General features: G+C 40.2%; 2 protein-coding genes across 3 annotated transcripts; one reads left to right on the top strand and one right to left on the bottom strand.

The window, feature by feature from the left end:
• Nucleotides 1-327: 327 nt before the first annotated feature.
• Nucleotides 328-9,381, top strand: LOC112312691 (tripartite motif-containing protein 60-like). Of its 2 annotated transcripts, XM_045202228.2 has the most exons (4): nt 328-441; nt 2,721-2,806; nt 4,926-5,082; nt 5,786-9,381. In XM_045202228.2, the coding sequence occupies exon 4, from the start codon at nt 6,079-6,081 to the stop codon at nt 7,498-7,500; it is 1,422 nt and encodes a 473-aa protein (XP_045058163.2). In that variant the 5' UTR covers nt 328-441; nt 2,721-2,806; nt 4,926-5,082; nt 5,786-6,078; the 3' UTR covers nt 7,501-9,381. The 2 variants fall into 2 exon arrangements, with proteins under 2 accessions (XP_045058163.2, XP_045058164.2); XM_045202229.2 differs by lacking the exon at nt 4,926-5,082.
• A 6,035-nt stretch (nt 9,382-15,416) lies between these two features.
• On the bottom strand, nt 15,417-16,835 carry LOC112312330 (tripartite motif-containing protein 75-like). The gene has a single exon (XM_024568730.2). The coding sequence runs from the start codon at nt 16,833-16,835 to the stop codon at nt 15,417-15,419; it is 1,419 nt and encodes a 472-aa protein (XP_024424498.1).
• Nucleotides 16,836-17,454: the final 619 nt, after the last annotated feature.

Raw genomic sequence — 17,454 nt, 5'->3', positions numbered from 1 at the left:
TCACCTGCGACCACAAAGTGAACCAGCTCCTCTGCCGCAAAGTTCTCCACTACCTGGCGTCTCAGAGGAGGAGGGTGTGGTGAAGCTTTTAAAACCAACCTGAAAACCTCACTTCAACCCTCAAGTTGCTCAATAGTGAGAATCTGAAGAATCTGAAAAAGCCTCCGGGAATGAAATGGTCAGTTTAAGCCGACAATGGCCTTAGCAGTCGGGGAAACGCCCCCAGCTGTGCTCCGCGCTCCCGCCCCGTTTCGCCCTCCGCTCAGGGTCACGTAGTTTGCGCCTATTACCTGCCCACTTCCGGAGGAACCGCCAATCAGCGCACAGGCCGAGTGCACGCCTCGGCCGAGGGAAGACCCCGCTCGCGCTCGTCGGGTCTAGGTCCGACGACGACCCTGGCTCTGAGGTTCCAGCAGTCTCCGTCCTTGCCGTGGGTTCCAGGTAAGCCGGGAGGGTGCAGAACCGGACCTTGCGGGGCTGGTGTGAGGCTCACCCGAGCACGTGGGTGGAGGCTTCCTGAGCATCGCCTGTGCGCCAGACCTCGCAGTCCACGAGTGGGTCTCCTCAGTCTGGCAAAGATCTTGTGAAAGCTCAACTCCCTGGTCCCAGACCTGCAGTATCAGAGTTGGGGGGCGGGGGGGGGGGGCTTACATAAGTTTTCAAGAAGATACTTATCTGAACAAGAATTTGAGGGTTGCCGCGTTATCTCCGAAGAATGACTGTTGGTGGATTAACGCAGGGAGGAGAGAGAAGGGATGGGAGGTTAAGGGAGTGGAGTGGTAGGTACCATTTGAGAACCCACTACCCTACATTGCCTACACCTCCTGGCCAGTTTAAACATCCCTTAATCCTCACAAATACCTTACAGTTAAGGATCATTATAACAAACTTACAAATGAGCTGATTTAGGCTCAGGCAAGGTAAGAATCATCCTGTATAACAATGGTCAAAACGAAGGGCTAGGAATCTACCACGAGTTTTTTTAAGTTTTGTTTAAGCAGTGGTTCACAGAGGAAGGTTCTGAGGCTAGCAGCATCACCTGGGAACTTCTCAGAAATACTACACACCAGTTGAATTAGGAACTGGGGATGTGGCCCAGCAAACAAAAGATCAGTTTAGCCACAGTTAGGCAATTGATTGCAGGCACCATTGTGTTTTAGGGTAGAACAAGGGCTCACACTGTAATCCAAGCAAGAGACGTGGGTAGCTCGAACTAGAATGGTAACAGCGCCTGTAAAACTAGTTGTGTTCAGTTCATGGTCTGTTTTCTTAATGGCCTGATTCTGGAAAGTGGGGAAGACTGATTTGTATGTGCTTGGGAAATGGAAGGCACAGTGATACCTGGAGTGAGTACCTACTATGTTCCTTGTACAGCACTAGAATACTTTTTTTGGTACATATTTTCTTAACAATTATATATTTTTTCTTTTGATTTTCGTTTTCCCATTATGCTCTACAATTTACTAGCTGCGTGATACTGGTTGGATGTTTTCATAAAACATCCTTCAGCCTCAATTTTCTAATCTCTCACTACTCTCTGCAACCTCACCCCCAATCCCATGCAGTCCCCATCTTTCTTAATGCTTTTACCTCCTGCATACAGGGGAGAGACCCAGGAAAACTGAGTGAAACTCACCAAAATAACAGAAAACACTATCTTAAATATTATCTTAAACTGAAGACAAAAGATGTTGGTGGGAGAGTCAGTCATGGGAGGGTACAGTAAAAGAATTACTGGGAAAAGCACAATAAATGAGGGTAAGATTGTTATGCAGATGGAGTCATTGTCTTCTGCATTGATAAGAGTTCCTAGAGATAAAGTTTTATCTCTTCCTGATCCTGCCTGGGGAGATACACTTACAAATGGAGGTTTTGCCTACAAATTTAAATGTCTTTTACAAAGGGTCACTTGTACTTGGTTTTCTGAGCACCTCCCTAGTGTACTCTTCCTTAAAATAAGCCAGCCTACCATCATCCAACGCCAAAGAGGCACGTTTCAGGGTGACAACTTCTGTTCCCCTACAACTCCTAGGCTGTGAACCTGTGTGTATATTGTGTCACTGTATGGAAGACTATAGGCAGCTGTGACACAATGATACTTACATAATGTCTTATGCTTTGGTGACAGGAAATTTTAGCTCCGTTATAATCCTATGGCCACCAGAGTATATGTGATTTGATTCTTCTTTGATCAAAACATGGTTATGCAGGGCCTGCCTGTACCATGCAAGGACTGAAAGTCACCAAAGCATTGTACATAGTGTGGGCAGGTAGGGAGAGTAGCCTGGAAGAGAGTTATGCTTTATTTGATGTAGTTCTGTGTTGGAATTTATTAAAGGCTGGATAAAATGAAATGTGTTTTAAAATTCTGAAACTTGTCTCCTGCACCTCCAAAATTAGTGTAGGAAATTTTCTGCATCATACTATTACAATGAGCCTGGTGGAAGTTAATGCCTTTACTAGTCACTGAGGATTTAACAACTATACCAGACATAGCAGTTTTCGGTTAAATATCAGTAGTGCTTTTTATATGTAAGTAAATAAACACATGTAATATATAATGTAATAAAGTGTAACATTTTATGGTATAAGTATGTGGATTGGGCTAGATTTCTTAGAGCTTTTGAGATTTTATGAGATAGTCTTATAATACTTTGTATTGTACATGTGTTAAATGCCAGCTCCGTGACATGTGCCTTGCATTATTTTCTCAACAATAGATATCACTCTGTGAAAAACTGAAGCTCAGAGAAATTAATTTGACCGAGATAAGTGACCGAGTTGGATGAAAATTCAGTTCTGTCAGGTATGGCTACTTCTCAGTTTGTGTCATATCTGTTTCACTGTCGTATTCCTGGACTCAATAAGCTCCTGTTTTTCCCCTTAAAAATTTCTGGAGTATGTTATCAAATAGGAATAAATGTGAACATATACATACAAAAATTATATGGCCTTTGAAATAGATGCAGAGATGAATAGAATGCTGTGGGAGTGAAGAAGGAGCAGTATAGCTTAGTGACTAGGTGTCATGCCAATTAATGTAATGTTGTGAGTATATTCAAATTATTGTAGACTCAGCTTTACAGCTCTCATTGAGGATGATAGCTCCTAACTTACAGGGTTGTTTTGAGAGCTTGAATCAGTGCCTGTATGAAAGATTCTTAGCTTAATGCCCAACACATAATAAACCATCCTAGAGAGCATGTCTCTTGGTCCGAGTCTCCCAAAGGAGCAAACTTAGTTCTAAGAAAGGAGTGAGGAAAGAATAAGCAGTGTGGTTTGCAAAGTGGAAGAACAGCATGAATGCAAATAAGGTTGATGAAAAATAAACAGTTTCTAAAAAATAAAGGCCAAGTGCTTTAGGGTGGACCATAGCCAGATTAAGATAAGGAATGCATGAAGGAATCGGAATGATAAGAAACTTGAGAAATCTTAACATATATACTTACACATATGTACATATATACTTGTGTGTATATATACATGCATGTACATATATACTTATATGTACATATATGTACACATATGTGTGTGTGTGAAGTCATACTTTGGTACTTATCAACCTCGGGCCTGGTCAAACCCAGTACTTGTCACATTTCGACGAGAAAAAAAAAATGTTTGGACGCTTGGCGCTTGCTCGGGACTCATACTTGCTAGAACTTGTATGAGTCACACCACCACCCCACAAGAGAATGAGCTTCATCACTTGGTACTCATTGGTTTCAGCACTCGTCACGAGTTCCAGAACAAATTAACGACAAGTGAGTGCCATGGTACCAGCTTGTGTGTGTGTGTGATATAAAAACTTGAGATAGTCAACAGGACAAAAGTAGAGAAGCAGGGGATATTTAAGAGAACTAATCAAATTCAGTGTGTGTGTGTTATATTTGTTCCATATGCAAAAAAATCTAAAATGGAAAGCTCCTGCCCTGTCTAGTGTAGCTCAGTGGATTGAATGCTGGACTGTGAAGCAAAGGGTCACCAGTTTGATTCCCAATCAGGGCAGATGCCTGGGTTGTGGGCCAGGTCCCCAATAGGAAGTGTGCAAGAGGCACCCACACATTGGTATTTCTCTCCCTTTCTTTCTCCCTCCCTTCTCCTCTCTCTGAAAATAAATAAAATCTCTTTAAAAATCTTTTTTTTAAAAAAAAGCTCCTCGTTGGCCAAGAACAATAGGCATATATTTGTTGGCATTTATATGATATCCTTATTTTAAAAGGTCCTAATCCCCATTTTATAGGTCAGACAAATGGCATTCAAAAAACATGCATTTTTCTTAAGAGAAATACACCATAAATAAACGGAAGTCAAACCTAGTATCCTTTATATAATATTAGCCTGAAACACTGCCTCCTGTAGCGTGTTGTTATAATAGCTTTATTTGTACAGGCCCAAGACACTTGAGTCAAGCTTTGAATTTGGGAATAATTTATCCATGGAGACTTTGTAGAACTACTGCAGTCTTCCTATTCTGCTGGCAGAAAGGCTGTGTAGTAAAAACTTGGTAGGTCACCAAGACAAAGCCAATTTCAAATGTCAAAGCCATGCCCTTATTATTCTCACTGTCTTTGGGTTATGAGGAAAAGAAAAGTTGAGAAAATATTGGTGTAGGGAGAAGGGAAGGAAAGAAGACTATATTGATGGTTGGGTGGCTCACAAGCTTGGAGGAATTTGATTGGCTTAAAATTGATTGTCGGTGAGTATCTTGAAAACAAGCCAGGAAATTTTCTCCTTAACTTTTTATGTTGAAATTTTCAAACTCACAGAAAACAGAAAAGTTGAATGGATTGCAATAAACGTAAATATACTGTATATACTTTTTGCCTGGATTTTAACAGTTGTTAACCTTTTCTGTAGTTGCTTTTTCTCTTATATTTATACAGTAAGTCCTCACTTAACGTTGTTGTCTGTTCTTTGACTTGAAGGAAAATGTTGTGTAACAAAACCAGTTTTACCACTGGCTAATTGATGGAGATAAGAGTTAAGTTCTTCTGGCATCTCATCAACATTATAACATTGACCAGAACAGTGTTATTCAAGGACCTTCTACCACACATTTTTAAATTAGAGAACCTTTTGGAAGTAAGTTGCAGCCACCATTTTTTAAACTTTTTATTTATTGATTCTTAGAAAGAGGAAGGGAGAGACACATCACTTCGTTGTTCCACTTATTTATGCATTCGTTGGTTGCTTCTTGTATGTGCCCTGACTGGGGATCGAACCTGCAACATTGGTGTATCAGGATGACACTCTAAACAAATGAGCTACCAGGCTGGGGCTATCAGTATATATTTCTTAAGAACAAGGACATTTTACTTGTTATCTATGATAAGTTAATGTGATAAATTAAACACAATACTGATACAATAATGATATCTGTACTAAAATTCTCACATTTGTCCCAAAGATGTTCTTTTAGTTATTTAACTTTTAAGATACCAGACTCAATCCAGGCTTGCACATTTTGTCATACTTATATAGTCTTAAATCTAGAATTTTTTTGAGTAAATTGAAATGGAATATTTTTGGCAAGAATATCTTAAAGGCAATGTTATATGCTTAGTATTGCATCATATAAGGAAGCACATAAGGTGAGTTTGTTCCCTATTTTTATTTTTGAATAATAGAAATGTGTGAGGTGAATCTCTACAACTATGAATTCTTGTTTTTCTAAGAACTTCCACTCAGCGATTTTAGCATTCATGGATGATTCCTGTGTGGATATTTTATTACATTGGTGATTGTGGGATCATATTTTTAATTTAATGTCTTTTCTCATCCATAGGAAGGCTTCCTTGTCTTGGACTCAAGGCTACAAGAAAGCCATTAAGCTTGACTTCACATCATTGAGTGGGAAGAGCAGCAGCCCAGCTAATATGTTCTAATATGCAATAGACTTCAGCCTGTGGTATATACCTGGCAACAGCTAAGGGGCAGAGGGATAAACAAGTTTGTAGGAGCTGGTCAGTTCATGAGGTCTGGGGAAGGATATCCACTGCTTACTGGGCCTTGAGGCTAGAGCCAGGCCTCACTAAAGGACACATTACCTTCCCTGCCACCACCTTTGTTCACAGCTCAATGGAGTTCGTGACAGCCCTGGCAGACTTTCAAGCAGGGGCTAGCTGTCCCATCTGTTCGGACTACTTGAAAGACCCAGTGACCATTAACTGTGGGCATAACTTCTGTCTCTCCTGCATCAGTATGTCGTGGAAGGATCTAACTGATACTTTCCCCTGCCCTTTCTGCCGATATTGCTGTCCAGAAAGGAAATTTGCAAGCAACCCCCAGCTGGGCAATTTGACTGAAATTGCTAAGCTACTCCAGATAAGAAGAAGCAAGAGGAAGAGACAAGAAGAGAAGCTTTTATGTAAAAAGCACAATCAGGTTTTGACCTTTTTCTGTCAAAAGGACTTAGAGGTTTTATGTCCACAGTGTAGTTTCTCTGATGATCACCGGAGTCATTATGTTTGGCCCATAGAGAAGGCTGCCCCCTATCATCGGGAAAGATTGGGATATTGCCTTGAACCATGGAAAGAGAGAGTGGAACAAATTGAAAGGGTGATAACTATGCAAACCAGAAAATCACTGGAACTGAAGAAGAAGGTAGAATATAGGAGAGAAGAAATAAGGTCTGAATTTGAGCAACTTCTGTTGTTTCTCCAAAATGAGCAAGAGACTGTTCTTCAGCAATTACAAGATGAAGAAATGAATATTTTAACAAAACTAAATGAAAACATAACAGAATTTTCAGATCATGTTTCCACATTAAAATATCTATTAAAGGAGATAGACAGCAAACATGTGAAGTCAAAACTGGAATTCCTGACAGATGTTAAAAGTATCTACCATAGATATAAAACCTTAAAGGCCCCTGAACCTTTTTCATTCCAGTTAAAAGAATATGGTTACCATCTTCCTCCACAATATTCTGGCCTAAACAAAATTATCAAGCATTTTCAAGTTGATGTGTTTCTAGATCCTGAAACAGCACATCGTAGACTTACTGTTTCAGATGATAGAAAAACTGTACAATATGGAAATAGAATGCAAAACTTACCTCATAACCCAAGGAGATTTTATCTCTGCCCAGTTGTTCTGGGTTCTGAGGGATATAATTCAGGCAGACAGTATTGGGAGGTAGAAGTGAAAGACAAGCCTGAATGGGCCTTGGGTGTCTGTAAAGACTCTATTCCCAGAAGAAGAAAGAGTCAGAATCCTTCGATTTTATTACAGGATGGGTTGTGGTGTATCAAACGAGGTGGTCCAATTAATTATGCTGCACTGGGTCCTAAAAAAGTTAATCTTCTGCCAAAAGTAATACCTAGTAAGATTGGCATTTTTTTAGACTATGAATTGGGTGAGGTTTCCTTTTACAACTTGAGTGATAGATCTCTTCTTTATGTTTTTAATGATTATTTTACAGGAGCACTTTGGCCCTACTTCCATACTGGAACTAACTCAAAACCTCTTAAAATCTGTACAGTAACAGATTTGGAATAATAAACTATTGGGAGACCTGTTTATCTATATACCTTAATAACGCTCTGTAATGTGCGTTGTTCTTTTTATGGTCTTTGTCAGTTTTGATGTAGTACGATGAAAAATGAGATAGTGATCTCCATATGTACTTATGTGTGCGCACACAATCAATAGATAATCTTCCCTCTGTTTTTGAACAATGCACCCTCTCTGTTCAGCTGCCATCCCTTACCTCATTTAGGAACTGACCTTTTTTCTTGAAATCCCCGTTGATTAGTTGTTTTCCTTCTTAGGCTTATTCTATTCAAGGAATCACAACAATATTGGGGCTTCTAACCCATGAACTCATTTATTTGAGTCTTTAATTTCTCTCTGCAATATTTGTAGTTTTTAGTATATGTGACTTTAACATTTTGAGGTGGATTTATCCCTAAGTAGAATCCATTGGATTTTCTGTAGAGGTGCTCATGCCATTTGTAAATAGACTTTCACTTTCTTTTCTTGCCCATTTGCACAGACTAGGACCTCCAGCACAGGGTTGATTCTTATTTTGATTGGGTTTACCCATCATTTTACTGCTCACATTTACTCAATTTCTACACTTTTTTCTATTGTTACTTTTACTACCTAACTTGGATAGTTTGCAGTCGTCACTTAAAATAATTGTTTCATACTGTCAATTCAGTATTACCTAATCATTTCCCCACTGATGGATATATATTCAGGTCATGTCTAACTTTTGCAAATAATGTGCATTGAATATATATTTATACTTTTCAGTTGTGGACCATAATGAAAAAGAAGACACCCACATACCCATGACCCACACTAACATCACCTTTGAACTTTCCTTTGTGCCTCTTAGCCCCAGTCTCTTCTCTTCCTGGTTCTATTCAGTTCCCTCCACCATTGTTAATTTGATATTCCATTGTTCTAAGTTTTTACTATGTATGTCTGTATCCCCAAATGTTCTGCATGTTTTTGAGTTTTACATAAAATCAACACTGGATTATTCTGTCAGATGTTTGGTTTTTTTTTTCTTTTTCATGTTCATGAGATTCATCATGCTTTTGCTTAAGGTTTTATTTGTTTTCACTCTACTTCTCATGGATACTCAGTTTGAAACTGAAAATTATACATCTGGTTACTTTGTAGAATGAATTGATGCACCTTCATCTTTACTGGATAATGCAATTTTTTCCCCAAAGTGTGCTAATTTACACTCCTACACAATGAGTGTATAAATGTTCGATTTTAACAGATTCTTTACTAATTTGCAAGATGTTAAATGTTATCTCTGGTTATAATTATATGATTTCTAATAGAGTATATTTCCATAAGTTTAACAATCGTTCCTGTTTCTTTCCTATAAAGTACGTGTTTTTTTTTTCTTTTTCTATTTTTTTTATGGTCTTACTAAGATCAGCAATGAGCTCATTTTTTTCAATTGTTTCTAGAGAGAGAGAGAGGAAAAAGAGACAGAAAGAAACATCAGTTTGTTCCACGTATTTGTGCATTCATTTGTTGGTTTTTTATATGTGCCCTGACCCACACCTTAGTGCATGGGGTCAGTGCTTATAACCACCTGAGCTACCTGGCTAGTGCTCCTTGTTTTTCATTTAGCCTCTTTGTCTCCTTGATAACAACTCTCCTGGGTTCTAGTCCTGTAGAAGTAATAGTCACTGCAGGTATCTTCAAGTTTTGAAGATAGTCTTCAAGTTTATCTCTTATGGTGTCTTGTACAGAACTTACTATGTTTGATGTAGTTGATTGTATTGGTCTTTCGAGGTTTGCATTCTTAAGAAATCCTGTCCTACACCAATGCCGTTAAAATACCCTGTGTGCTTCTAAACGTTTTAAACATCTACTTGGAGTTGATACTGTTTGGGGGAATAGGATGGGGCCTGCCTGGATATTTAGTTATATATGATGAATAAATAACCAGTGGTCACAACTTAATTTATTAAGCAGTCCATCATTTTTTCAACTGATTTGCAATGCTACCTGAATCTGGTATTGAATCTGTCCTACTGGTCTATTGGTCTATCCTTGGGCCAATACCATACTCAAATATTATAGCTCGCTCGTTCTTGATATCTGGTAGGAATTTTCATCATCTATTCAGGGTTATCTTGGCAACTCTTGGCCTCTTCCATGTAAATTTACAATCAGTTTGTTAAATTAAACATAACCATGGAGAATTAATTTGAAATTGCATTGAGTCTATAAGTCAAATTGGACAAAATAGACAATCTCCACTTTGTCGAGTTGCCTGGACATAATATACCTTTACATCTATTTAAGTGCCTTTTAATAATAATTTACATAACATTACCAGTTGGCTGCCTTAGGGTACAATTAAACTTTATAATTCACATGACATCAAGATTATTCAGAAGGATATACAGTAATCAGCTTGCCAGCAGCTAGCTTCTTACCTTTTTATGGAAATCCTTGCTGTAGTCTATATAGCTTAGAAACCCAGGAGTACTTCTCTCGGGTTCCCTAGAGATGGCTCAGGTGGACATATATGAGACGTTGAGCAGGTGAGGGACCTGCATTGACAAAAGCTTCACGTTCCAGAAGACCACTAAATCTTTTTAATTTCCTGACAAGTGAGTGGGCTCCATGGATTGAAAAGGACCTGAAATTTTACTAGAGTCATTAAGTTATCTCTGGAGGAAGCACATATACAAGGCAGCAAAAGTTTTGGAGTTTGAACTTGGCAGGTTTTGGAACCAGTTTCCTTACCTTTAAAATAGAAAAATCGACTTCATAGAGTTGATTAAAGACTAAGTGCTCCCAGCTGCCACCCTCAATAATACCATGACTTAAGACCTAGTCTCCCCTTTTCTCATTTCAATTAAACAATGCAGCTAAGCATTTTGTGCTTTAAGAATAGTTTAATTCCAACTGAATTTTTAATCTAGTTTTAATGTTTTGATTAATGTTCATTCTTTACAAGATTTATTAGAATTACCAACCATTGCTTTATAATCACCATTGCCAACTTCCTAGAGGCAACTCCTTTCAACTCATGTTCTTTGGGTATTTACTTTTATAGTCACTAAATGAGCTAATAGTGATACTTCTGAATTTTTCAGTTTGGGGTATTATTATTTGCTGTCCTACTGTGGGAGATGAGAATTTCATCCTGGCCCTCTCCAGGTAGAATTCTTCATTTTTACATATTTTCTGATGTTTACATGCAGTGGTCTAAATCTCTCAATGGAAGCACATGTAGCTTTCTGCCATTCTGATTTTGCAGACTACCCAAGGAGCCATCTGACCAACCCCCAATGCAGGCAGGTGTTCACTAAGCCAACTGCTCAGATACCATCTTGGGGATGGATACCCTTGGCTTCTCGAGTTGTTTTTCCTGTTTCCATATCTTTGGCCATTTGGAGGTTGGTGTCTCATTTGGTTGGAGAACGTCCTTCAGTAGCTTCCTAATCAGAGTGCATGGGAAGTAAATTGAGGACGGTATGTCTGAAACATCTTTAGGCTATCTGCTACTTAACCGAAAGTTTCTCAGGGTATAAAACTCTAGTTTTGAAATAATATACCCTTATACATTTTTAGCATTTTTATTGTGAAATATATTGTGGTAGCTGAAGTGTAAAACACATCAGCATAGACAATATGCTATAAGCACAACTTAAAAAAAAATTTTTTGATTGATTTTAGAGAGAGAAACATCAGTTCATTGTTTCACTTATTTATGCATTCATTGGTTGATTCTTGTATGTGACCTGACTGGGTATGGGATCCACATCCTTGGCAAATTGTGATGACATTCGACCCAACTGAGCTACCACACCAGGGCCTAAGCATAACTTTTAATACTGTATATAGAATTGGTCGGTTAGCCTGACAAGGAATTCATATTCAGGGGTGGTCAGGTGGCTTTCCCATGAAGAAACTCAAGCTCCGTGTGCTACAATTGCTTCAGTTATCTTAATCTACAAGTTATGAAGCTATAATTAAAATAATGGATTACAATGGACAAAAAATGGAATGGCATTGGTGGAATTGGACATAAATGGATTGACGAGTATTTGAGTCACTCCACACTCTAGCAGGTATAGGACAATAAAGTGTAGGGAAGGAACCCTGCAGTCTGTACTTCATTAAACATGAGCCTAGAACTCCAAAAACGTCTGTCCAGCCATTGATTTTTTGAGGACACTGGTAGCCTCATAGTAACTATCGATGTAATGTTAGATGAATCTTGCTTTATGGTATTGTGTTTGCTTCAAGCGAACAATTTACAAGATCAAAGCACCTAAAGGCCAGAATGCTGGGAACAATGAGGTTACCAGTAAGACTGAATGCATAGTGACTGCCTGTAAATATATAGACTATTTTAAAAATGTCCACATGTAGGGGGAAGTTTTGACTGAGACTTGTTTTATTACCCAGTAGTTAGTTGTTAACCTTTACACACAAAGAACTATTGACAGTTATCTATTGAGAGGAGCAATAATTGTGCAAATCAAATTGGCTTAGGTCATTTCTTAACATACATAATGGAAAACCTGTGTAAATAATGTAGAGGCATTCCTTTATATGTTTAAAGGAAAGGACTAATACCATAATCAACTGTCTACCATTCAACTTAAGAAATATACCTTTAACTTAAAAGCCCCCCGTACCCCACCCTAGCTGCATTCCATTTCCTCCCTGGAACCAAGTTGTGAAAAAAAGCCTGTAATCATCATTCCTTAGTTAAAATGAACTTGCCCTGGAGTTTTTATCATTAATAGTCATTGTGGATACTTTTAATACCAGTTAGTGATTGTCAGTCTGATACTGTTTTCTCCGCTAGCTCACTTACTAGAGCTTTGAGTATGAAAATGTGTGGTCTGAAAATTTTGCTTTCATTTAGTTTATGTCTAATATCCTATTCTTTATACTTTAAGGCTTTCAAAGCTACAGCCTGTTACTTTCCAATAAGCATACATTACTCAGAACCAGAGTTTAGTCTCTCCCTCTAATACTCTGTAGCTTTAATGTATTTATAATAGAGTGTAATGATAACCTTTACATGGCTTTTGCTTCCTCTTTGAGGCAGCTTGCTCTATGGAACAACAGGTGAGCCCAGTAGGACACTATTACAGACACAAACTCTAGCCCTTCTCACTAAATGAATGAATGAATGAATGAATGAATGGGGACAGAAGGCCGGGCATTATAGTATTTCCCTTCCAGCCTTTTCCTCGTGTCACTTATTTGGAGTTGGTTGGCAATCTCAGTGATCAGGGTATTAATACTAAAATACCTGCCAACAGAGTGAGCACAAGACAAGGCAAGGAAAGAAAGCGTTAGCTCTCCCCAGGACTGGTGATTGCAAGAGCGACGGCAGTTGGGCCACAGGGTCATCACTGGGTCTCTGGGAACCAGCACAGTAGGGGTTGCCATGCCTCAGTGTAAAGTCTGTCAAGGCGACCTACTCAAAGCCCTGAACAGGGAACTAGTGCTCGCCCAGCTGACCCTGCACTGCTTTTGCTCCAGAGGGTGGGGCTAGGTTGAAGAGGACAACTCTTCTGCCTATACCACGTACCTTTACACCTTCCTGGTGCCTGACGTCACAGGGAGGCTCCATGGTCACCCTCGACTTCCTTCTGCTTCACAGGGAAGCACAAACCCACATCCCCCATGCACTGTGGCCAATCATAACTTGGCAGCTCAGACTTCTGCCTCAGTTCCAGAGAGCTGCTGGTCCGTGCAGCACCTCGGGGTGTGCGAGGTGATGGAGCTGACCCAGGGTGGTTGGTTCATTTGCTTTCTACCACCCATCCCCACCCTGCCAGATTGCGCATGCTCTCTACCACCAATGGGCCTAGCATATTCCTGGCCCCACCCTTAAGTCTCATTAGACTCCCACAGTGGACACCCCCCACCCCTACCCAGCGAACCCCCTAACCTCCTGTCTTCTTTCGTGTCTCCTTTGTCACCCAAACTAAGGTCGGGGAAAGGCACTGGCTTTTTGAGTGAGACACTCCAAGTGTGACATTCCAGTCTCCACCTGTCTAACCCAAACCAAGTTACTAAATTTCCCAGACTGTCAGGGATACCAGCAAACCATGGCAACAGCCCCTTCCATTTCCTTCCGACTTTTGAATATTTCGAATAAACCCAATCACGGCATTTGGCACATATGCCCTTGAACAACTAGAATAGCTTAGGCACATAATATACTTCAAATTGATGTTCAATTTTTATACTTGTTTTCCCTTTGATTTTAATCTGCTGGTGTATTAAACATTAAGGAATTAGTCTGTATAGGAGATGACTTGGAGATAACTTATTTTTTCTGTCTCATATACAGTGCTCAATTCCACCTTAAAAGTTAAAGCATAAAAATAACACAGGTATTTAGGAAGATTTTAAATATATATTTAATTTCTAATTTTATGTATTACCTTAAACACCAAAGTGATAAAACACTGCCAAAAGTTTGGACATAAATGAAAGTACCAAAAAATATTTGCAATATTAAACATTTCCATTAGAGACTATGACTCATATCTGTAAAGTTTCAGCAACATAAGAAAATTATAATACATGACAAGAAAATTAAAGGACACAAAAGTAAGAATTGGTCGATGTTCAAAATTATGTTCAAACATGCTAATAAAACATGAGGTTGGAGATGTGAGGTGGTTATAAACAGATTTGTAAAACTTGAAAATACTCCTTACTAGGGATGGTAAACATGGCAGATGGCATTCTTATTGGTAGGAAGGTGATCTGAAAGCAATCAAAATATGCTTTTCCCAATTCATTGGGTTTTGTCATTGTACCAGTAACGAAACGTACAAGAAATTATTCTGTATCTATACTAATACTACTAGAAATCACTAGATGTGTACTGAGCTTCCATTTTCCTTTCCAAACACCAGAAAAGGCGAAAAGACTATCATCAGAAGAATATTTGCCATTCTTATCACATCATATCAAAGGTAACGGCTACCAACATATCACTGATGATGTGAACCTCAATCACCCAATTAAGGCAGTTTACAAGCTTCTCTACTGTACAGTTACATCTCCTGCTCCCTCTCCCCCACTTTTGCATACTGTAACCTTGGGAAAAAGTTACCATACTCTTTAAGACAGTCATGGTACTCTAATGCCAAATGTTAAGATCAGGTTATATAGCCAGGGTAGATGCCCACCCAAAATATGGATGTTTCAGGACTGATGGTGCCACACACCAGAAGGATATGGAAAGGTTTATTATTTCTGTGATGAGGTTTACGGGGAGAGCAGGTATTGGCAAAGGAGACAGACTTTGGGGTGTTTATGGCAGTTACTGGGTGGTGGTAGTGGGAGGGTGCTGGCACTACTAGGAGCTTGCTTGGTTTGAACCTGCAAAGGGTGGAGCACCTGGGCTTTCTCCTCAGCTTCCCAGGTGTGAGGAAAAGAGGATACAAGAAGGGTGGGTCCTAAAATTCCCATGAAGACACCATCTCTAACAATATCCTGAAAAACAATTTGAAGCAATCAACTCCTTACTCGCAACACATACAGAAATAAGAGAAACCCACAATTCTACCTTCTCTTCCACCTGGAATGTAAGGAACTTATGTACAGGCCTGACAGGCACACAAAATTTGTAATATATGTAAATGTACTAAAAATTTATTAAATTTTAATAATGTGAATTACACATTGCCCTTTCTATACTGTGAATTACAATGAATGCATCCTAAGACCTTCAGAAACACTTTACAGTTATTCTCCACATCTCCATTTGTTCCCTCTTACTATTGAACCAAATGGGACCAAAAAAAAAAAGAGAGAGAGAAAAACGTCCCACATTCAAGACATAGAGGTACTGAAATAAATTTTTTGGTGCTAGATTCACTGCAAGATAGTTGCGCAAAATTCTAGCTACTGTTCAAAAATCATAGGAAGAAAATGAGGCAAAGTCACAGGTCACCTTCGTAATCTCTTACAGAACAGATTGTAAGAGGTTTAGGATCACATCCAATACGGAAGTAAGGCTTTAGCACTTCAAAAAATTTATCCATGAAAGAATGGATGTGAGACCTGTCATTCAAACTGTAAAACGAAACCTGCCCCAACTCATAGTCCAGATAGATGCCAATCCCTCTGGGATTCTCCTTCAGCACAAGGATGACAGGAGCAGGCCCTCGCGCCACATAATCACCATTCTGCAGCTGAATTGTCCAACATCTGTTCTGTCCTGGTGGGGACCGCTTTCTCTCCCTGGTCAGGGAGGCTTTACAGATGCCCACAGTCCACTCAGGCTTGTCATCCACCTGGACCTCCCAGTAATGTCGGCCACAATCAAACTCTTCAGAACCCAGGACAACTGGGTCAGTCATAAATCTCCTTGGATTCCGAGAAACTCTTTGCTTTTTCTTCACAAATGTCACCGACTTTCTGTCCTTAGACACAAGCAGATTAGGATGTGCTGTCTCAGGATCCAGAGTAACTTCTTCTCTAAATTTCTGTATAATTTTCTGCAGGGCTGAATACTGCGGGGGAAGACTGCACCCTTCTCCCCGTAACTGGACCCAACACACATCTGGGGGTTTCAGGCTTTCACAGCTGTGCAGGACACTCTTGATGTCCGTCAGCAACTTCACATCTGACATCACACTCTTCTCTGCCACCACGTTTAGGAGACTGTTCAGGCTGGAAATGTGGTCTGCAAATGCACTTGTGTTCGCACTGAGTTTCTGCTGAATATCCTTCTCTTCTTCAGCTAACCTTGAAAGAACGGCCTCTTGCTCCTGTTCTACAGATTGTGTGAGGTGCTCAAATTCAGTGGCTAACTTCCTTCTCCGGTTTTGCACTTCGTCTCTCAGTTCCAACAGTTTCCTGTCTTGGGTGGTTATTAGTTTCTGAACGTCTGCCACCTGCTTCTTGAGGGGCTCAATGTAGCTGCTGAGCCTTCGCCTGTGACGGGCAGCGGCCTTCTCCATGGGCCTCACCTGGTGGCCCTGGTGGTCGGGGGGCTGAGTGCACAGGGGACACAACACCTCTAGGTCCTCCTCACAGAAGAGGGTCAGGACCTGGTTGTGGTTCTCGCACAAGCGCCTCTCTTCCTGCTGCTGCTTCTTGCTCTTGGTGATCTGGAGGAGCTTGGCAGTGTCAATCATCCTTCCCAGCTGGGTGTTGCTCCTCAAGTCCCTCTCTTGGCATGAGTGACGACACACAGGGCAAGGGTACTTGTCCCGCAGATCAGTCCAGGACTGCTGGATGCAGGAGCGACAGAAGTTGTGCCCACATTCGATGGTGGCAGGGTCTCTCAGGTCATCCAGACAAATGGGACAGTTGACTTCTGCCTGGAGTCCTGCCAGAGCTGCTTCAACCTCCATTGGGCCCTGAAGAGACTGGACTGAGGTGGGTTTTCTTCAGGAAGCTGGGCTCTGTGAGATCTCTCCACTGAGAGGCAGATGCACACTCAGGTCTCACTGTTCTTCCTGTCCAAATTCTCTTTGTCAATTAAGGGCAGCCCTTGGTGTCCTATAAAGTCCTTAGCTACAAGGGTAGGTGCCCAGAGGAGCTCTGCTGTCCACCAGTAGCCAATCACAGTAGTTGGAGAACTAACTGCCCTTGGCAGTTCAGAGGATTTGAGTTTACGCTTAGCAATTTTCTTGGTCAGAAAGCAGTCATGACTCTTAGGTACTTATTGGTTCCTGAGGATGAGAAAATATAGTTTCATGTAAAAAAAATTTAAAAAGTGTACTATTTGTCTTGTGGCTCTGCTCATTGACACCTTTGAGGGAACCATTGATTTCTTTTCCCCAGCCCCACAGTCCACCTACACCCACATTAACCACATAGGGGCTACATGGGACTACAGGAAGTATGAGTACTTTTGGTACTAGATCCTTTGTCCCTGGGTTAGCTTTCATCTTTAGTCACCTATTATCTGGGGAACTTTGAAAAAGCACTTAACAACCGTAACATTAAGAGAATCAGACTGACTAACAA

The sequence above is a fragment of the Desmodus rotundus genome, chromosome 9 (assembly GCF_022682495.2).
Source record: "Desmodus rotundus isolate HL8 chromosome 9, HLdesRot8A.1, whole genome shotgun sequence".
NCBI classification, from domain to species: Eukaryota; Metazoa; Chordata; class Mammalia; order Chiroptera; family Phyllostomidae; genus Desmodus; species Desmodus rotundus.
Note: the sequence above shows the minus strand (reverse complement) of the source record. Positions and strands in the feature narration are given on the sequence as shown.